We start from the raw sequence: 22,775 nt of genomic DNA, 5'->3' as shown, positions 1-22,775 counted from the left end.
CAGAATCTCCTTTTAAATAGCATGGTGTTTTTTGGGTGACCGGCCTTCGGCCGGGGATTTAAGACTTTCTCCTATGGACAGATGCCAACACCGGCTAACGCGGCAGAAAATCCTTCTAAATAGAATAATTTTTTGTGTAGCCGGCCTTCGGCCGGGGATTTAAGACTTTCTCCTATGGACAGCTACCAACACCGGCTACGCGACAGAATCTCTTGTTAAATGGAATATTTTTTTGGGTGACCGGCCTTCGGCCGGGGATTTAAGACTTTCTCCTATGGACAGATGCCAACACCGGCTAACGCGGCAGAAAATCCTTCTAAATAGAATATTTTTTGTGTAGCCGGCCTTCGGCCGGGGATTTAAGGCTTTCTCCTGTGGACAGATACCAACACCGGCTACGCGACAGAATTTTCTTGTTTTTGTAGGGTTCTAAGGCCCATATCTTTTGATCCACAACAGATACAGCCACATATCGCACCATTTTGGAAAGGGCAAATTGTGATCTATCATTTGAGTTTGGGTTAGAGAGGTACTATAATGGGCCCAAGTTCGACTTTTAGGGAGTTTTTCAAAAAAATCGGGGACCAAAACCCAGTTTTTTGACTATATCTCCAAAATGGTTTGAGATAACCTCATCATATTACCACTCAATGGAAAGGTATTTTTATAACCTTTAAAATGATACCCATATTATATTAACCGGATCCGTAGAACCGGATATAACCGGGTACCCGTACCCGAACTTCCGGGTCAAATAACCGGGTAACCGGGTACGTCCCCCAAGAAAAAAAGATATCCCCATAATTAGGGTAAAAATACCTACCTCTGGAAAAATTTTCAGAAAAATCTGATCGTTTTTACTAAACTAGAGTTAAGCCGAGCTGTCTCTAGTGGTAAAAGAACCACTTTAATAAAAACATAAATTTATGCCTAATAGAAGAACTTAGATTGATGACATTTTACACAGAGATATATCGCTGGCTTAACTTGTAAAGGCGGAAGTCCATATTTCACAATTTTTCAGGAGAGACAAAAAACAATCAAACTTTCTTTTAAATAAAGATTTTTTAAATCTTTCATTTTGCCTTTAATTGAGTAAAGGCAAAATGAAAAATAAACGTGGACTTACAGCCTTTACATGATGTTAAGCCAGCGACAACAATAACAAATGAGATAACTCTATTTTTATTTTTTTAGATCGATGTATTTTGCCTCTTTATACATAACTGTATCAAAATCTCAATTTCTCGAAATTGGAAGGCTCCGCATCACTAAATGACTACACAATTAAATAAAATTTCACTTTTTGTCATAAGCGGCATGTACGTGAAAAAAATCATTTTTCTGATCTACTCAAGAGGAAAATGTAAAACAAATTTGTTGAGAAGGTAGAAAATAATTTTTGACAAGTTCTTGAACATAAATCAGGAATAAATATAACGCCGATGTTGCCACGAAACAAAAAATTTCTTTAACGAATTTCGAAACAAAATTGTCTCTCTTCGTCTAATCACATATTACGTCATAATAATAGTTATGCTTCCTAAATAAATATGTTCATGTGGTAGATATTTTCTTTTTATCTGCCTATAAACGGAATAATACAATAATATGTCTGTCTATCTGCTACAAGCACTGACAATTTGCTGGTAAACCAAAATTTGTACCAAACATTTCCACATAAACATAAATAAACAACTAATTTATTAAGCAAATTGTAATTTATTTCCAAGCATCCAATTGAAGCCTTTGCAATTTAACCACCCCAAATTAAACGTTTATAGTTATCCGGCATGGTTCAATGAAATGTGTAGTATGCATCCATATTGAGGTCGAAAAATTAGAAATATAAATATTGAAAACAATTTTATGTTTCTACTGTCTTACAATTACATACATTACGATTTGCCACTTCATTTTTACCACTTTTTTTTTGCACAATACATTTCATAGTGAATACAAAAAGAAAACTCCGCACAAAACACGAAATGAACGTATGCATGCATATAATCTCACAGAGGCTAAATATCGATTAATTGTAATATTAACCGTACAATGGCAACACTTTTTGCTAGATGTCCAAACAACCCCCCACTGTGTTTCGAATGGGAAAAAAGCATAGACTGTTCATTTTGTCCTCCAGGAAGGAACCAAGTCGGATGGAGGAATACCATAAAAAGTTGTCGCAATTCTCCGTTTTGGTTAGCAAACTCCAACCAACCAGCAAAGCAATAATTTAATATACAAAACAAAAACACTTACACGCTGTTAGTTAGTTACATATAAAGCCCAACTCTATTCAAAATAATACACACGCAATTACTCACACAGCCACTAATACACCAAAGACAAATACGAACGAACACATTCAATCACCATCATAATTCACTTCTTGTATACGGACGTACGTATGTGTATATACATACATATGTACAAGTTTATACATAGCTGCGAAGTACATAAAAACAGCACACACATATATATATACGTATATATTCAACATTCGTGTATGTTTTCTCTATTCACAATATTTAATTAGTTCCGAACCTATGGAATATCCAACCAGCCGTCGCAATGGCCTAATGTATAAAATTTGAAAAAAAAAAAAAAAACAGACACACACACAAATTTCACTTACCCGAGTCAATGATGCTTTCTTCTTAATCCTGTGAAAAGTTCAACCAGGTTTTCACTAAATTCAAAAATATATATATATATATTGTCTCTTTTGTTGTTTTTGTTCATTCACAAAATTCTGAGTACAGTATGTTTTGCATAATATATGTGCATATTGTTTGGACAAAAGTACATTTAATTTTTTGTATGTGATGGGCACGGAACAATTAAACGTGGATCATATGCCCATCTAGTTGCCCAATTCATTCGGAACAGAATTTGAGTTCAATGTGTCTACTCTTTCTATTGTAGGAAAAATTTATTTTGTCACTTTGCCGTAAGTGTGCTTTTTACAAAGTTCGCTTGGTTTATTGCTACTGTATTTTCACTTGTTTCTTTCATATATCGCCTCAAGAAGATGAATGGCCTTTACACATCATATTTACAGGCGTCGAGATTTTTGTTTCAATTTCTCCTTGTACTTTGAAGTGGCCATTATAAAAATAATCCTCTTGTATAGAAACAGGGGACAAGGAATATATTGTGCGTAAACAACTTTTACAAATTACTGATCCTGTTTTGGCCCAAATGTTTTCCAGACGGTGAAAATAATTTTGCCACAGCCAAGACCTTTCAAATCTCGTCCAAAATCGTACTTCACTAGCAAATCTTATGCGATAAAAACTGTCTATAAATATTTCACTTCTAAATGCAGACGTTGGTTGCTTCACTTTTATGGTTATATATTCTTCGAGATAGATTTTAATTTTTGTGCAAAGTTGCAAAGATTTCAGATTTCACACGACGTACTTGTACTTGCTTACTTCGATGGTCGAGAATTGTGAGACTAAAGTAATTGGTACCACAGCATAGGGTATCTGGTACGATAGTACAATGGGATTCAGGGTTGTTTTTACTTTATCGGGAAGGGAAGTAACCGCATGTCTGCAATTGAGAAAAAAAATATCATGTTTACACTAACGTTGTTCGCTCCATCTGCCGTTGTCCTACAATGAATTATGAAATTACAATTTTATTATGTACATCGAAAATAAGCACAACATCCTTCATGATAAAAAATTATCTATAAAAAATCTACTTACTGGATGCATTTGTAAGGAAAAAACACAATTGTAAGGAAAAACACAATTTATAAAGTAAAAATCGAAAACAATTTCGATTAATTGCAGATTCTTAGAGGAAATTGGTCTGTTCCCGTACAGCAAGAATGTACTGGTTTTTAATTTTTATACAAGAATTTACTATTTTTTACTACGATAATGATATCGAAGAAAATAGTAAAATCTAGTAGATTCTTGCAGTACGGGAACAGACCAATTATGTAATAATAATGCCATTAGTTTGTTCCCCAAATGCAATAATCAAATAGTTTTTTCTATGATAACATTTTTTCCTTAATCATATCAAAAAATAGCAGATTTCTTGGAGTACGAGAACTGACCACATATAATCGTAATAATTGTATTATGTAATAATAATTATGTAATAATAATGCCATTAGTTTGTTCCCCAACTGCAATAATCAAATAGTTTTTTCTATGATAACATTTTTTCCTTAATCATATCAAAAAATAGCAGATTTCTTGGAGTACGAGAACTGACCACATATAATCGTAATAATTGTATTATGTAATAATAATGCCATTAGTTTGTTCCCCAACTGCAATAATCAAATAGTTTTTTCTATGATAACATTTTTTCCTTAATCATATCAAAAAATAGCAGATTTCTTGGAGTACGAGAACTGACCACATATAATCGTAATAATTGTATCATGTACCTAAAACACACGCCTCAAGTGCAAACGCATTCGACGTTTTTCATAGTTGTTGCCGTGTACTTGGTAATCGAATGTGGTGGCCATTCGTATGAGTATCCGCTATTTGGTAATTATATTTTCGTGCTGAAAATAATGGATAATAGCAATAGCAAGCTAGATATATTTCAACCGAATGAATCGTGACGGGAAGTAAAGTTGGCCGCTTTGGTTTTTACGGAGTTTTTGCTCCCGTTGCAAGTGGTTTTATACATATAGCCGTCAGAATTTACGTTAACAGTACAAAATAGTTGTTGTCATAATATGGGCCAACAAGTCTCTCGGACTGACTTCGAGTGGGTGTACACTGAAGAGCCGCACGCCTCTCGTCGAAAAATAATTCTTGAGAAATACCCGCAAATAAAGAAACTTTATGGCTGTGATCCGAAATTTAAGTGGATTGCTGGCAGCATGGTGCTGATACAGATACTGTCGTTGTTTATTGTGAAAGACTTTTCCTGGCCGATGCTGCTTGTAACGGCGTATTGCTTCGGAGGTGTAATTAACCACTCTCTAATGCTGGCAGTTCATGAAATTTCGCACAACTTGGCATTTGGATTTAGCCGGCCCATGTATAATCGCATATTAGGATTTATATGCAATCTACCCATTGGACTGCCTATGTCCATATCATTTCGAAAGTACCATTTGGAGCATCACAGGTAATGCATGAGTTGCGGTAAATCGAAAGGGCGTTGTCAAGAGCTTACTTCGGACATGGGAGTGTTAGTCTACGTGTTTGTTGGTTAATTGACGTTAGTGAACGATTTGTTTACGGATCTCCCCCAGTCCAATTGCATGGCGTAGTTTCTTTTAAACGTGTTAAAGCATATATTGTTGTTTTAATTCCGTTTCACAATAATCGGAAAGGGGGCCATGTTTTATTTAGAACTAGACGTCATAGGATATGCCGGTAGGGATAGTTCCTCTTGTCCCATCACTCATTAGTAGATCAAAAATTCACAAGTATGACGTCATCGTCTGGTTTCGTTTAGAATCGCATTCATATGACACCATTGTAAGGCCTTTTATTTACTTACTTTGAACTCCCAATTATATAAAACTTAAAAATACAGAAGTCTGAAATCTTATCTATACTGGCTAGAAGAAATCGTAAATCGAGTACCTTGTTGATTGCGCGATATAATTAGTACACAAGAAGAGCAGTATCACGTACACAATTTGTACAATAAGCGCCAAAAAGACGCAAACTATTCATACATAGATATATTAAATCAATGGTAATTTATTGGATCGCACACCAAATAATAATCAAAAATATTGTATAATATGTTACCACGTGAGACGTAAAATCAATTTCTGTGTAAAATTTGAATAAATTGAGTTTATTTAGCATTAATATATTAAAAAAAGTAATGACCGTCTCAATTGTATGTTTCTTATTAGTCAGACAATTTGTTGACGCTGCGTGTATAAACACACTCCATTCTATGCATTGTTGTATTTAATAAATACAAACGACATTAATTAGAACGCCACTAAGATAAGTATTGATGTATAGTCGGCCCATATTATATCGGTGATGGGTAATATTGATAAATGTATTTTGGTGAACGGTGAAGATTAATTCTAAGCAAAAACAATATCACACATCGATTAGCTTTGCAGACTAAAATTTAATTTTGATATATAAAATCTTATTTTGATATATAAAATCTTATCTTCGAATGACGATGCTATTTGTTTTTCATGCTTAATACAAAATACATATACATAAATAAAAAAATAAAATATATTCATTTTGTTTATTTGTAGGTATCAAGGAAATGAGGTGGTCGATACGGATATTCCAACATTGGTGGAAGCTAAACTATTCGATACCACATTCGGAAAGTTTCTGTGGGTTTGTCTACAGCCATTCTTTTACATATTCCGACCACTCATAATAAACCCAAAACCTCCGACACGATTGGAAATTGTTAATACAGCAATACAACTAATTTTCAATGCTTTGGTTGTTTACTACTTCGGTTGGAAAGCAATGGCGTACCTCGTACTAGGTTCAATTTTGGCTATGGGCTTACATCCAGTAGCTGGCCACTTTATTTCCGAACATTACATGTTTGCGAAAGGCTTTGAAACATATTCGTATTATGGTCCTCTAAATTGGATAACTTTTAATGTTGGTTATCACAATGAACATCACGATTTTCCCGCTGTTCCCGGCTCGCGTCTGCCTGAAGTCAAGAAAATCGCCCCTGAATTCTATGACACGATGCCCCAACATACCAGTTGGGTTCGCGTGTTGTACGATTTTATTATGGACCCTTCTATTGGACCATATGCCCGGGTGAAACGCCATCAAACAGGCCTCAGAACGTAAACATCAACAGTAGTGATATAAGAATTCGCATAAATAGAACTTTAGCACTTAAGCAGAAAAGGTAAAAAATCTCATCATATTTTTACAACAAATGTGCTATAATTTTGCCTTAAAAGCCACACCAAAAACTTTATGTTACATTAAATGTAATGCGACATGCAAACACGTCTGTCATATATTCTTATATAAACATAAAAAATGTAAAGGAAAATCATACATTTTGACAAGAAAATCGTTCCTACTTTATTCAATATATGCGAAAGAAATTAATCACTAATGTTTATATTGTATATCATATGAATAATCCGGAAGATTCGCTTAAACTATACACTAACCTACTAATTGTAAATGGAGAACAATGTACCTCATAAATAATTGTGTAAAATAATATATGTATGTATTTACGTGCATATGAAAAAGCCAATAAAAATCTTACTATAAATATATTTTAGCATCATTTATTTGAATGTTATTCAGGGTAATAAGTGCGCCGTACAAGATCCCATTACTTTTCAATTTTTGTTCGATGATTTCCTTTACAAATTTGAAAAGTTTGTGTTCCCAATCCCTTGACCCGGTGAGATCTCAAGCTGTTTATAAAATATGCTCTCTTTAAAGTAGCATTTAGTTATTGAGACATGGCGATTGATTCCTTGAAGTAACAACCATTATTTGCTGTTATAAGATAATCTATAACTAAGCAATTGTATTTTCTATACATGCAATATAATGCATTGCATGCCACTAATTATAATAATGTAGGAAATAAGCACAAACAGTCTAAATGACATGGCTACAACAAATGAATGCTAAACATGAGTATTATATATACAGTAAAATCTTGCACATTATATTACCCGGATTGTGGCATGACTCGAAACCACAATTCGAATTGTGAACATGTCTGTTTTCCCATAAAATTTTTTACAAGGGGTATTTCCAAAAAATTATGTTATATGAGCTAAACATTTAGGACACGCATATCGGCATTTTAAAAGTTTACTTCGGGAGGTAAACAAAAAAAGGGGGCTGTCAATATTTCCTCTTTCCAAGGCATTTAAAAATATACGTATTAAGATTTCTCGAAATCCTTGCATTTTAAGTATACGATATCCTTTTCAATATTACTAGTTCGCTATAACCGTACTCGACTGTATTTAAATTCAATATTTTTTTTAGAAATATACACTATAAAATTAAAAATATTGAGTCTTTCGTTAGAAAAAAAATATTCTACATCGATTTTTACTATTAGTTACCAAAGAAAAGATTTTTGTAGACGAGATATTTTTTTTGTAAAAAATTACCTCTAATTTGGGAATAGGGTAAACGCACCTAATTCCGGCATGTACCAATAGTCCGCATCTATTTTATATAACTTCAAATAACTAACATATATTATAACTAAATATGAAAAATACCTTGACTAATCCTCAATAACACTGCAATCTATCTCTGTATAAAATTAAATCGAGCTATGTACATCTATTCAGTCAAAATTTGGCAGTTGGTCAATGAGGATCGTCAACACTAGCGATAATTCATGTTTCTTAAGAAAAAATTAGTGGGCATGTCAATTTCAAAAGACTTGTAATTATATTAAAATTATATATTTTTACAAGGATCTTCTTCGTAATTGTAAAGAACATAATGGAGAATACTTTAGAATTTAAAATCATTAAAAAATATCGACGCCTCCGAACCATAGTATGCTAAGTCTGAAAAGTAAGTTTTTCAGTAGAAGCTCTCAATGTATGGAAGTTTCTTATATCTTACGTGCCATGCTAAGTACACTTTTGCTTATAACTTTGGTTTAGATTGGCCGATGATTACCAAAATTTCAGAGAATTTAAATTAAGGACCGTAGTATCTAAAAACGCAAAGAACTTTAAAGCATGCTAAGTCGACTTAGCATACTATGGTTCGGAGGCGTCGATATTTGTAATTATTGGTCTGTTCCCGTACTGCAAGAATCTAGTATTTTTTACTACGATAACACTTTTTTCCTTTATGATATCGAAAAAAATAATAATAAAAACTGGTAGATTCTTGCAGTATGGGAACATACCATATGATATTTTTATCAATGCCATCCTTAGGAACAACATTTTTTAAGGTTTCCTATAGTCGGCATATGGGTGAATAATAAGCACCTTTCGATCATTTTGGCTCAAAATTGGAAAAATGTTAAATAAGTGCTCTAAATAACAATTGATTTATAAAAAATCAGTTTTGTGTGGTTTTACATAATGGAAGACATTGTTTTAATCTTACATTTTTTAACCTCTGTAATGTCTTTTTTAGCAATGGCGAGAATTGGATAACAAGTTCCCAAAGTCTGCATCACGTTTTATATTTGTAATATTTTAAAAAATAGTATTATTTTATACAACTTTTTCAATACAACACTGATGGAAACGTTCCATAGTAATAATTTATTATTGCAAATAGCAGAAAAATCGATTAAATATATAAATTTTGCAAAATTTCAAGTTAAAATCTCAAGAACTCTTGAAGATATAGCCGATTTATTGTGTCAGCATCAAGTGACGGCTAAAGGGCTTCTCAAACTTTAAACGCGTTTTTCTCTAAACATTTTTTTTGCGAATGGCGGGCACGATAACTCAAAAACTAATAATCCACGTTTTTACACGTTTCTCTGTGATTGTATAGCTATCGTATGAACTAGGATAAAGCCAATCGGTGAAGATCTTCCTTATTTTTTAGCCATTTTGTTAATTTTAGAGCGAGGTCAATAATCCTAGTTCATACGAGAGCCAGACATGTACTCTTTCCAACACCGTTGGAATTTTCGGATTCCGATGTTCCAGTGAGGAGTTATCATGCCCGCCATCAAAAATAAGGACTTTTCTTTGATCACAAAAAACAACAACAAAACAACAACAAAAATTTTTTGTAAATTATTTTTCTTCTATTTTAAATCTTCAAATATATATGTGCAAAGTTACAAACCTTAACAAGCATTGGTATTCATTTACCAGCCCATTTAAAATCTTAAAAATAAAAAATCGAGAATGGGGGGGGGGTTCCCTTAAACATAATTTTACTAGACGTCTTGGACCATGTTCAAAGCTGCGCCTTAAGTATGTGTTCGTATGTGACATTTCATTTCATACCTAGCAAGGTATATTTAATAAGGTAGCCGCATCGGCCCAGCTGTTGGTGCAAATAAATGACAAAAATGTTGTTGTATTGTTGAACCAAAAATTAAAAACATTTATAAATGAAAATCTCCGAATTTCGAAGAGCTTTTTTGGCAATACTTTTAATAACTTTTTCTACAAGAAGTTGTGTAAAACAATCTTGTCAATCTGTTTGTTTTGGCAAAATATTTTTGACATACCAAAATACAACAACCGATGTTTGTTGTAGAAATTCGCCGATGAGGCTACCTTGTATATCTACCTTGATACCTAGTAACGCATAAGCCGAATACAGCCAAACATTTAAAAAAAAAAAAATTATAATATTTTTTTTTATTGTAGTTAATATACTAAAGAAATTACCATAATTATGTTTGAAATGATTGTTGGAATGCAAAAACAAATGTGTAATGAAAATATAAATACCAAGGTAGATTAATAAGGTAACCGAAATTTAAACGGAGATATGGAGGGACATTTGATTAGCCAAAAATGTTCGGAAAATGTTCGATTTATTATAATATTAAAATGCAAATTACAGTTACTTCCGTTGACTTTTCTAAAATGTAGACCAATATGTCCCATTCTACTAGAAGTTATGTCATTTGTAGAAAGAAATATGTTATGAGCAAAGTAACGTTTTTTATGAGCCAGGCTCAATTTGGTCCGCTGAAAAAAATTTCGTCTCAGTCAGACAAACATTGGGACTTTGGTGGAATATTAATAAAATAGGAAGAAACTATATATGGGGGCTATATCTAAATCTAAACCTCCATTCAGCCATTTCAATAAGGCCCGTCCCTGGATCAAATATATGAGCTGTACCAAATTTCTTCCAATTCGGATCATAAATGACCTGTATCTGGTGTTTCCAGTTGCAGAAACTTAAATGCTTCTAATTGTTGGGGATCCCAGTGGTAGAAAATTCCGTGAAAATGTTTCTTAGGGATATCGGAACCTCTTAAGTTATATCTTTGCCAGCGTCTTAAAGTGTTTGATTACTTTTCTACATTTTGACACTGATTGACCAAATATCGTAATTCGTTTTGTTGTATCTTCTACAAAACTGCACGCATCAAGACCTTAGTTTGAAATGACCATATCCATATATCCGAGGGCACCAACTTTATTGCATTTAAGGCGCTGTTTTGGTATTTTTTTAATTAAGAAATCAGAAATTTACAGACACATTTACACAAAGTAAACAAATATTTTTGATATTTCAAAATGCCTAATTCTGATTGGTGGATGTAATTTGCTTCGAGTTTTGTACGTCACGGCGAAAAATATTACTATTCGCCTTGTAAACAAATTTGACATATCATGTTCCCAATACGCCGAGTCGGAAAATTTTTAAACTGTGATTTAATGAGCGCTGTCCAATTTTTTCGACGTAACCCATTTTTTACATTATAATTTATATTTATATTTTTTTTTTATGTAGCTACAATTTGATATGAATTAATCAATATTAAAAAGTTTTTATAATTTGGATTCACTAACATTCCCGCATCGTTACGTATCAAATGTATGTTCTCGTGCTCAACTCGTTAATTTTCGAACGTTAATTTGTTTGGGATGAAATGTATGTGGAACAAACTGCCAGTGCTACAGCGTACCTTCTCAAAGCCAGCGTATATATTAATTAAGAGATATACTGAATATCTGATGAATTAAATGTGAATTGAATTCGTTTTTCGTATTACAAGATTAGTCAAACATATTGTAATGTAACATTTTATGATGAATTCAGGTTATACGTTGCTATGTTTATCAGTTAACAATTGATAAAGTTGTTACATAATACAGTCAAGTACGGTAAAGCGAACGAGAAGGGACCTAGCCAATAAGTTCGTTATATCGAAGGTAAGGCAAAACATAGCATAGCAGAAAAATGTATTAAAGTACGAAAAATTGAACTTATTTTAAATGATACTTCTTCACATTAGATGTGGGATATCATTTATGAAAATATCATAAACAGTTGTCCAGAAACTAACGTCTCGTTTTCTTTGATGATCAGATATTCTTTATATTTCAATATAAAATGAACAGATGACATGCTTTGCAGATGTTACAGCAAATGGACTAGAAAGCCTGGTAACAAGTCTTTGAAGATAAATAATATAAATAAGTATGTTATCATTCATCCGTAATCCTAAGTCCACAAATCGTATTATTCTGTGAACGTTTTGTTGAAAATATCCCACTAATGCCTACCAACCTTACAAAAAAGAAACTCGAAAATTATTTATTCCTTCATTTATATAAAGTTTTGGGTGTTGGAATTTTCCCTTAGGTTTTATTTCTTTACAATTTTTATCCAGCGTATTATGATGGTGGTATAGTATGCGGCTGGCTTCAAGTTTGCTTTTAATATATTATTTTTTATATTTAAATATTTTGTTGCTGCTGTTGATCAAGGTTACGTTTAAATTAGATCAGCAATATTAGCGGGCATTTCTTCAATAGTTGTATGGTAAAATTGTTCAATATCTTTAAGGATTCTACGGTCTTCATCTGTAATAAAGTTGATGGCTACGCCTTTACGACCGAAACGGCCACCACGACCAATTCTGCCAATAGATGAAACAAAAGTGATTAGAATGTGTCTACAAATTTGAAAAGTTATGTTAAAAATACCTATGAATGTAATTTTCTCTATTTGATGGTAAGTCATAGTTAATAACCAACGACACTTGCTGTACATCGATACCACGAGCCAACAAATCGGTCGTAATTAAAACACGGGACGAACCAGAACGGAACTGCTTCATAATTAATTCACGATCCCTTTGCTCCATATCACCGTGCATAGCGGAGACAGTAAAGTTATGGGAGGTCATTTCTTCAGTCAATTGATCGACCTATAGAAAAAAAAATCGTAATGACGTTAAGGAATCATGTGATAAATAAAAATTGGTAACAATGAACACAACCAGTGAACCAAAATATTGGTGTCGTTAAACTGTACATATGAAGAAACATGAATATTCCCAACATTCTATGAAACTAGTTTACAAGTATAGCATTTTTTAATTTACATACCTTGCGTCTAGTGTTGCAGAATATAACCGACTGAGTAATAGAAAGGGTGTCGTATAAATCACACAAAGTTCCCAACTTCCAGTTCTCTTGTTTTACGTTGACATAAAACTGTTTGATACCTTCAAGCGTAAGTTCCTCCTTCTTGACCAAAATGCTTACAGGATCACGCATGAAACAGCGGCTTACTTCCAATACATCGGGAGGCATGGTGGCCGAAAGTAGAATGACTTGGACATCATTGGGAAGCATCTTGAATACATCTTGGATTTGATCTTTGAAACCGCGGGACAACATTTCATCAGCTTCGTCCAAAACGAACAACTTAATGCTATTTGTCCGCAATACCTTGCGATTAATCATATCGTACACACGACCGGGAGTGCCGACAACAACGTGGCAGCCAGCCTCCAAGTTCCGTGCGTCTTCACGCACATTTGTGCCGCCAATGCAGGCATGGGAATGAACTTTCATGTATTCGCCAAGCGCCATAACAACCCTTTGAATTTGGGTTGCCAATTCGCGAGTTGGAGCCAAAATCAATGCCTGGCAATCACGAATGGACGTATCGATTTGTTGCAAGATGGCGATCGAGAATGTTGCAGTTTTGCCGGTACCTTTTTGAATATTCCAAATTTACATTAAGTTGTCGAAACAATCATAAACGCCCCACTTTTACTTACCCGACTGAGCTTGAGCGATGACATCTCTACCCTTGACACAGGGAATAATGGCGCGTTGCTGGATAGCGGACGGCTTTTCGAAACCGTAACCATAAATACCACGCAAAAGTTCTTCGCGCAAATTCATGTCATCAAAGTTGTCGTAAACTTCATGCCAAGTGGACTCAATGACGCCCTCGGGTTCCATACCAGCGGGTCCTTCGTTAACATCACTTCGATCATCCCTTTAAAAGAGAAAAGACACATACACATTTAATCGACTCTGGCTGCACAGAAAATTTTCTCATTTTTACATTGTCAACTAAATTTGTGTTTATTTTGCAATTCTCGGTTGTATGATAAATTTTGCTTTGCACTTTGACAGTCGCTTCAATTTTTTCCCAAACTTTCTTAATTATTCGATGGCTTTTTTTCTGTAATTTTTTCTTCTACCAGCAGCGTTCAGCAATAAACCACCGCACCGCTGAATAATATGGTGCACTTTTACACTACTATTGCTAAACGAAATATGAACACTCATTTTCGGTTTTATCCCCTTCGTGCCTTGCCATTTTTTCACTCTGAGTCATTTTGAGTCATTTTACAACAACAATGTATTGTTCCAGCCACCGCATTCGCAATACATACATATACAAATTCAGCACAACACGGTGGTGGTAGTGGTGGTGGTGTTTTATACGACAGCAACAACAAAACAACGAGTACGAGGAAAAAGAGATAACAAAGGGAAAAGCGAAAACAACAGAGTTGTATTTTGGAAAATTGTGCGGCAAAAAGGGGGTAAAAACGACTTGGAAAAATATTTGTTTAGCTAGAGAAAAAATTACATTACTTTCATCATTGGTAATTTCTTTCACGAAGCCAGCCAGATACGCCAACATAATGTGAAACGTAAAGATGTGTCAACAAACATTACTGACAATTTTCCTGAAAACGGGGTGTGGTTGTTTTGTTTTTTTCTAATTTTAATCGCAATATTGTATGGCCCAAGCATTGGTTTTAGCAGAACATTGCTGGCAAAAATGTACTCATTAACATATAACTCATTCACGTATGCATTGGTGGTTTCGTGATGTATTCGTTTTTCACTGCTATACTTGCCGAACAACCACCATTTCAACGACACATTTTCTTTTTTTTAATATTTTGCACTTGAACACACTTATATGCCTAATTTCAATACTCCCGAACGCAGAATTTTATAAGCTATAATTTGTCACAGTTATATTAAATAAATAAACAAAATATACTAACATTTTTTTGAAAAATTATTTGGCACTGAGATACACGTGCAAAATTGGTTTGTTAAAGCAGCGAAAGGGCTCCATCTTGCCGAATTTCTGAATTCTTGCTCTTTTTTCTTTACAGCAACCAACTTTGCTGTGCACTTCCGGGTAGCAACTCTGTTCGTAAAAATCAACTCTGTTGTTAAAAATATATTTTTGTGGTTACTCCTAAAATTTTTAAATTTTTATTTGCAATTTTTAAATTAAATTTATGAAAATAAAAATAAAAAAATATTAGTAAAGTCAGCAATTTATTAGAATATGAGCAATAGACTTGGACAACCGTTATACATTATGGTGCGTTGTTTAGAAAATTATGAATTACCCTGTGTTTACAGGAGACAAGACAAATTTGTTTAAAATACTTAGTAAATTTAATATTACATATTTGCAAAAAACGGTGTTATTCTTGAAAAGGTTTGCAATAATTTTGGTATGTTCCCGTTCTGCAAGTATCTACTACTCTTTACTAATTCGAAGATTTTCATTTATAGTCCCACTTATTATTTTTTTATTAAATTACAAAAACAGTTTTGACATTTATTTGTATTGATTTTCAAGGTCAACAATCATCGTGCAATTATACAAGGTTAATGCAAACCCCGCTGACTTGATTCGAACACAATACCCATATGACATGCTTTTAAAAATGACACAACTAGAAATTATGCTTTATTAAATAATCTTCAAAATTCAGGTTATTCGATCTGCCTGTCTGCGTACTCTATAAAGACATAAAAGTATAAAGATACGACAATTGATACGTCGACAATTTCCAATAAATGGATTTTTTCTCTGCCGTTATGATATCATAATAAATTTCTTCCTATAAGATATATATTTTAAATATCTAACACTTTCATATAACCATATTTCGTCCTGAAGATGAAACATAAGATCAGCTCCTAAACCTGGTGTAGGGAGGATATAATAAAGACGTTTCCATTCGAAATATGTTAAAATTTTGGTGCAAAACAAGAAACAAAAAGTTAAAAAATATACTCTGATGACATTAATTAAGAATGTTGACATGAATTAACATAACAGAGGCGTGTTAAGAATAAAAACGCCAGTACGCGAATATGTGTGTATTAAATGTAAATAAAATCAGAGATCTGCACTCAAAATATATGTTTTCATTGTATAATCCTGCGATATTGTGCTTAAAATGTTTAAACTTGTCCGCTCTGTTGCTATGATATGTCCTGATTTATATTAGGCGAGTTTACTTGCGGCAATTTTTATCGTTCTCTTTTGAACTTGCTCCATGCGTCTATACAAGGCAATTCGGTTTCCAAAATATTTTTTTATTTGTTGTTTTTTCACATTTCACATCACAAAACGAATTGCCAGAAAATTGTCGGTACGAGCAATTTTTTTTCAATTCTATACCCCTTGCCCCTCTCTCCTACAAACAAAGACTTGCCGCAAGTAAACTCGCCTAATTTAAATCAAGACTATCATAACAACAGAGGAAAAGCCATATATTGAAAATTGTATTAATTGTCGAATCTTTAGTCCCAATTTAGATTAAAAAAAATTGAACCGAATTGCCTTGTATAGACGAATGAAGCAATTTCAAAAGAGAACGATAAGAATTGCCGCAAGAAAACTCACCTAAATAAGGACTCATGGTATAATAATAGAAGGTAACAGCAAGTGTTGTTGTACAACAAACGATACAACAACCACATGGAAATTTGTTTTTGTAAGTTATACTAGTGTCAACGCCATTTGACAGAAAAATGTAAACAAACAAATAAATTATATTTATTTTGAAAATAAAATATTTTCGAATCCTAAAAATAAAATTTGAAAAACATGAATGAAAATCTATCAAAATTATATTTCTATCGCTTCCAGATCTTTCCTATAATTGAACTATTGCCACTTATATGTGTAACACATATGAAAGTGAAGGGAATTGCGAGTTATTCAAGGAAGAAAGATTTGCTTCCTCAAACTTTCCCAACAGGCAGATTGAGTAAAATGAATACGGGAGTACATTTAATAAAGAACAATTTCGAATTGTATGCGTTCCCAATTTTCCTGTTGGGTGATTTTTAAAAACATAATTTGTCAAATTCATATTGACACTAGTATTACGTTGGAATCAAACCAGCTGGGACTTGCTGTTACCTTTTATAATTGTACCATGATAAGGACTTATATTTTTGTCTTTTAACGGATTAATTCTAGGGATAAGTAAATCGACTTTTTGTTTTGAAAAGTCTGAAAGTCGGAGTCCACTTTTGGCAAAGACAAAAAAGTATAAAGATACGACAATTGATATGTAGACAATTTGCAATATATGGCTTTTCCACTGTTGTTATGATATCATAACAACAGAGAGGACAATTTTAAACATTTTAAGCCCAATATCGCATAATTATACAACACATATATCTTTTCGGTGCAGATCTACGATTTTATTTACATTTTATTGACACATATTCGCGTTTTGGCGTTTATTTTTAACCTGTCTCGTTTATACCTGATTCCCTCAAGATATGTTTTCATAAACTATTTTGTTAAAATGTATTTTGTCCAGTTTTTACGGTTTCATGTTATTCATGTACGTAATTGTGAGAGCGAATAACGTTGTTCAAACGCCCGTACAGGAGAAAGCAGACTATCTCATAAAGAATTCGAATTACATTTTTACTGACTGTATTATTGGTTTCCTCTCGTTCTGCAAGAATCTACTAAAATCTACTAATCTGTTCGAAATCATAAATGAAAAACTGGCGTCGTAGTAAATAATTTAACATTCATAGAGGTTTGGAACAGCCATTATATTTGAAACAGACGCCGAATGATACGAAATAAAGAAAATTAAAAAAGCGATATTGCCACTAAGTTATGTTTTGAAATGTCCAATGTTGCCTCTACAAATTATGAATAAATTCAAAAGGGAACACAAGGAATACGAATGCGATCCCAAAAAGGAATAGAATAAAATGTTTGATGCGCAACATCACACATCATTCAAGTGCTACCAATCATTCTAAGAATGGCATCACTTATCTTTGTCTAAAGTAGACTTAGGTTCCCCTATTTTCTCAATTGTAGTCAGTCATTTGTCAGTCGTTGAAGGCATTGGAAAATTGAAAATTCGAGTTGGTTTGGAGCATTTTTAAAAACATAAAAAATAAGTGAAACTTTTGAACGAAAATAATCCCGTGCTGTGCCATTTCTGGAAAGGAGGAAACAAATGTAAGTTTTAATAGATTTTATCGTATATAGGTTATGTGGGATTTAAAAACTGTTAATGGTCGTTCGGTCGGTCGGCCTAAAAGAAGACGATGAGACAAAGAGAAATTCGCAAACGTTTTTGCATTGTTATACACATACTTTTTGCAATACGGCTATATATGTATATGTGTGTGTATTCGCCACACAAAAAAGGAGAAAAAACGAAGTCGTTATTGAAAGATATGCCAGAAAATTGTTTTAAACATTTTTAGGTGGGGGTAAATATGAAAAATACCAAATTTGGCGTAGTTTTTATCCTTAAATCCCTGTGAATCATCCATTTCAAATTTTAAACTCTGATTCATGTCGACTGTCGGCAGAGCCGTGTTGAGTCACGCAACGACGGAGAAGTGACCGGACAAAGAGAATCCATTGAGTGAATGAAGTGTTGAGTAGATAAAAAGAGTGTGGAAAAAATGCTCGATGTTGAACATGTCATTTTCACATATTCGTTTTCAGTTGCTTGAGTGGAACTGGTGTGTGCGGCAGTCTGGAAAAGTTTTCGGTAGTTTTTGTTTTTGCAATATTTGCTGATTAAAGTAGTTAGTTGAATAGCGGCTGCGTTGGCATTGCACAAAAGAAAGTAAAAATAAAAAAAAAGGTTCGTCTTGTGGGATTCTTTGTTCCTCGCCAATATACTGATATACTATCTGGACTGCCAATGGAACCGAAATTCTAAAATATTTTTTATCTCGTTTTTTTTTTCATTCTTTCTTGCAGTTAGATTATTTGCTGTATTATAAGTGTTGACGCGTAGTTTCCCTGTTTTTTCCAAGTGAAGTTTACCGCTAAAAATCATCAAATATGAGCTGGCAAGATTATGTTGACAACCAATTGATGGCCTCGCAATGCGTCACCAAAGCCTGCATCGCCGGTCATGACGGAAATGTTTGGGCATCTTCCAAAGGTTTCGAGGTAAGTGGACATCCATAATTACTAAGTTACAAATACTACATGGGCGTGACTCCTTAATACACACTTTTGGTTTTGAGTCGATATTGTGATATTAAAAGACAGACACGTAACGTATTACTGCGTATATGCCATTTTCGGTTCAATACAGATTAATGTAATACAACAATTCAAATTTGGTATTAACAAAAAAAGAGGAACTAATTGTTGAAAGCAAACGCCTTTGGGGCACGACACAGCACAACGCCACCTTCAATCAAAGTCCTCACAATGCCAACCACCACCACCACCGCCATCAATAAATATTAGCTATCTTTGTATATTTTACTCCCTACTTTTACATTTCCTTTCTTAACGACGGCGACAAACTTCACTGCAAGGGGAGCTTATGGCGCTTTATGAAACAGGAAAACACCAGTCGTTTGGCCTTTTTTACGATTTCTTCTGAACGTCATGAGAATTTTAATTTGGTTGTTTATACTTAAAATAGCCATTGCCGGTGATAAGGAGAAGGGCGGTGTCCCCTATATCACAAACCATTGTTGAAAATAAAATTGAGAAATTATTTCCTGTACAAGGGCAGCAGGCAGAGTACTGCTGTATTAATCAGAACCAAGACGTCTCCTATCCACCCCAGCGTGAAAAGACATATAAAATTTATGTGTATGTACTGCTGCACATATATGTATATACATTCAATACAATACAAAAACAACGAATGTACATTTCCTTCCTATATTATTCATTGGGACATTTATTAAGATTTGTTATTCCTCATAAACCTTTTCGTAAGTGACACTGGAGTGTGTGGGACAGACAGCATAAAACATGATGTACCGCCGTACCACATTATCAACATGTGTTGAGGATAATTCGTATTTTCTTTTGCTGTGCGTTGGTCACAATTCCATGCAGCCGGCACATCTTATCAGGAAATCTTCGTAGGGGGGACATAAAAACCCAAATGGTGCGGAATATCACAAATCCAGAAACACACGCACGCCCTCTCTCCCTGTGTATCATATGTTGTGTGAATAATGTCCTTAGATCTGACTACCACCACACCACACACCGCCTATATTCAAAACATTTTTAAAATAAACATGTACAGCAACATTTGGAGAAATTGTATTTTTAGAATAATTGTGGCATTCATTCGAATGGGTTCGGTCGAATGGAACATCTCAAATCCATGCAAGCATACTGAATCATATGTTGTGTGAATCACATCTTATTCCGTCTGACCACCACATCTACTTATTTTAAGAATATTTCTAATATTAAACATGTACAGTAACATTTGGAGGAAATTGTATTTTTAGAATAAATATGTCATCAGAATGAGGTTCGAAATTATTTGATGGTACTAAGAAGCAGGAGATGATATTACTACGATGTAACAGATGCATATTTTAGCGGGGGGTAACCTATTCGAACTTGTTATTAATGTCTTGAGAACGAACGAGTGAGCACACAAACCCACATATTTTACCAAGGCTGCGAATAGCCAGCCAAACTCAATGAAATCAGGCCGTTTGCCAAAATTTGATTGTCGTGAATGGAAAATTATTATTTTTGATATGCAAAAAAATTGAAAGAAAAACATTTTAACACATTTTGCAGTTTGTGGCAAATTTTATAGACATAGCATATATATTCATATGTATAGATCGGCATATGCACAGCACAGCACACTTTCACACGCCCATTGTATATTCATAACGCTCAACCGGCATCGTGTATATTTTTCTTCTTATCTATCTTCTGCGAGTTCTTCTCTGCCTCTTTCGTTTTTTGCAACCTTTTATCCATATTCCACAGCTCTCCACTGTTCTCTATACTCGCTATACTCGGCTCTCTGTATTCCAATTTATGTATTCCATTTTCAACTTCTTCTGTTGGTAGGTAGAGGTAGTAGTAGGTATGGACGGTATATATGGCGCAAATGGGAATTGAGTGAGAGTCTGCTGATACCAGACGAGATGTTTCGTTTGTATTGCCAAAAACCGGCTGCTTGTTGTCAAAATGGCCGCCTTGTGGGTACAGATAGGGGAGAGAGAAGCAAAAGGTTGCCAATGAGTGGAATGGTGGAAACTACTGAGTGCTTTTGAATGCAAGTTCCATTGTCTGCTTGCTTTACTTGCTAACGTCGCTGTGCTGTGCTGTCGTCGCGGTCGTATATCTTGTAGTATTGAGTGACATTGAAATTTTTGCAAAGGAAAAAAAAAACTGAACTGTCAGCTAAGGGTGGTGGTGGTGGATTACACACGATACACATACTATTGTTTGTTACTAGCACTGTGTGTTTGAAAACGGGTAGGTGGTGGATGGATGGGTGGGTGTGTGTATCTGTGAGTGCGTGTGCGTGTGTCGTCACTTTGTAGATATGTTTATATACATATTTGAGTGTCAATGGACTTGTTAATAAAATTTGTACATCTTTTTTTTTCAGGTAACAAAGGATGAACTGTCCAAACTCATTTCTGGATTTGACAATCAGGACCTCCTAACCAGCAACGGCGTTACATTGGCCGGTCAAAGATATATCTATTTGTCCGGTACAGATCGTGTAGTCCGCGCCAAGTTTGGACGTAGTGGAGTTCATTGCATGAAAACTACCCAAGGTTAGTAGAAGTAGTATGGTCCCATATCGATAAGTTTATCGACACTGAATTCGTGTGCGATTAGCTTTGAGAAATAAATATGAAACGTTGACGTTTGCGTATTTGTTTTATAATATGGATGCTGCCTGCAACCGCCGTAGACAGCCCATTCGCTCGCAAACACTTCTATTTATAGTCATTTATTTTGAGTATAGAATCAACATCATATTTGTATTGAAAAATGCTTGAATGATGTAGGCCAATTATTTAAGGCGCGACATTTTTAGAAATGCAATAAACTGAATTACAAGTGTCTGTAAATAAAATATTTTTTGTTTGTTTTTGCAGCCGTGATCGTTTCCATCTACGAAGACCCCGTTCAACCACAACAGGCCGCATCCGTTGTAGAGAAACTTGGAGATTATCTGATCACCTGTGGGTACTAGAAAATAATAAAAATACTATACATAACACACATAAAAGTAATTATAATATTAATAAACGAAAAATATCATAAAATTATTATTTGATAAACACTTTTGGAATTTTCATACAAAAGAATAAATATAAATATATAAAAAAAATAAAATATATCTTATAATATTAAATGTGCGCATTGTGTTGACGAATCTTGTAAAGTGTGGGTAGAATACCTAACGGTAATTTGGCTAAGGAGGAAAGGGTTTTTTTTTTGATTTTTCACCGTATGCAATGCATTATGCAATTTATAAGGAATGGTGTTATTTATTTGAGGATATCTTCGAACTGATAATCGGGGTGACATCAAAACAATTGTTAGGTGTCTTATTATTTCATGCACTAGGAAACGAAAACGACATACATTTTTTCTTGCGATTTGGCTAGTGAAATTTAAGCAGCAAATTCAAAGGTATGTTCGTTTGTAATCAATTAGGAAGAAATGAATTGCTCAATTTTACGATATTTGTCAATTTTCTATATTGCACCAACAATGTTGAATGACGGCTTTTGTTTGCTGCAGTTTGGATTTAATCACCGAAATGGAAACTTC

The 22,775-nt window shown here is 34.0% G+C and overlaps 3 protein-coding genes across 4 annotated transcripts in view; 2 read left to right on the top strand and 1 right to left on the bottom strand.

The window, feature by feature from the left end:
• Positions 1–4,704: 4,704 nt before the first annotated feature.
• On the top strand, positions 4,705–6,798 carry LOC133325767 (sphingolipid delta(4)-desaturase DES1). The gene is made up of 2 exons (XM_061534489.1): positions 4,705–5,115; positions 6,230–6,798. The coding sequence occupies exons 1-2, from the start codon at positions 4,718–4,720 to the stop codon at positions 6,795–6,797; spliced, it is 966 nt and encodes a 321-aa protein (XP_061390473.1). The 5' UTR covers positions 4,705–4,717; the 3' UTR covers position 6,798.
• Positions 6,799–12,386: 5,588 nt separating this feature from the next.
• LOC133325781 (eukaryotic initiation factor 4A) overlaps positions 12,387–22,775 on the bottom strand; it is a 207,919-nt gene continuing 197,530 nt past the window's right edge. Inside the window, exons 1-5 of one of the 2 annotated variants that reach the window (XM_061534503.1) lie at positions 13,983–14,071; positions 13,690–13,913; positions 13,010–13,623; positions 12,605–12,828; positions 12,387–12,537 (exon numbers count right to left, since the gene is read on the bottom strand). In XM_061534503.1, the coding sequence (XP_061390487.1) occupies positions 12,393–12,537; positions 12,605–12,828; positions 13,010–13,623; positions 13,690–13,913; positions 13,983–13,984 (1,209 nt within the window). In that variant the 5' untranslated portion in view covers positions 13,985–14,071 and the 3' untranslated portion in view covers positions 12,387–12,392. Of the gene's footprint in view, positions 12,538–12,604; positions 12,829–13,009; positions 13,624–13,689; positions 13,914–13,982; positions 14,072–22,775 lie in introns of those variants that run through there. The other variant, XM_061534504.1, reaches the window with a different exon arrangement.
• LOC133325783 (profilin) lies at positions 18,985–22,314 on the top strand. Its single transcript, XM_061534506.1, has 3 exons — positions 18,985–19,145; positions 21,595–21,766; positions 22,094–22,314. Exons 1-3 carry the CDS (start codon positions 19,035–19,037, stop codon positions 22,189–22,191), a joined length of 381 nt encoding a protein of 126 aa, XP_061390490.1. The 5' UTR covers positions 18,985–19,034; the 3' UTR covers positions 22,192–22,314.

This window comes from Musca vetustissima, unplaced genomic scaffold (assembly GCF_032173495.1).
Source record: "Musca vetustissima isolate MV318-11 ecotype Yass unplaced genomic scaffold, APGP_CSIRO_Mvet_v1 utg37729, whole genome shotgun sequence".
NCBI classification, from domain to species: domain Eukaryota; kingdom Metazoa; phylum Arthropoda; class Insecta; order Diptera; family Muscidae; genus Musca; species Musca vetustissima.
This window is presented reverse-complemented; position numbering and strand designations above follow the sequence as displayed.

What these genes read in the sequence shown, in the direction of transcription:
- LOC133325767 (XM_061534489.1), top strand. Translation starts at nt 4,718, where the DNA reads ATGGGCCAACAAGTCTCTCGGACTGACTTCGAGTGGGTGTACACTGAA. An exon ending in TACCATTTGGAGCATCACAG is followed by an intron (nt 5,116 to 6,229) that starts GTAATGCATGAG and finishes GTTTATTTGTAG; the next exon opens with GTATCAAGGAAATGAGGTGG.
- LOC133325783 (XM_061534506.1), top strand. Translation starts at nt 19,035, where the DNA reads ATGAGCTGGCAAGATTATGTTGACAACCAATTGATGGCCTCGCAATGC. An exon ending in CATCTTCCAAAGGTTTCGAG is followed by an intron (nt 19,146 to 21,594) that starts GTAAGTGGACAT and finishes TTTTTTTTTCAG; the next exon opens with GTAACAAAGGATGAACTGTC. An exon ending in TTGCATGAAAACTACCCAAG is followed by an intron (nt 21,767 to 22,093) that starts GTTAGTAGAAGT and finishes TTGTTTTTGCAG; the next exon opens with CCGTGATCGTTTCCATCTAC.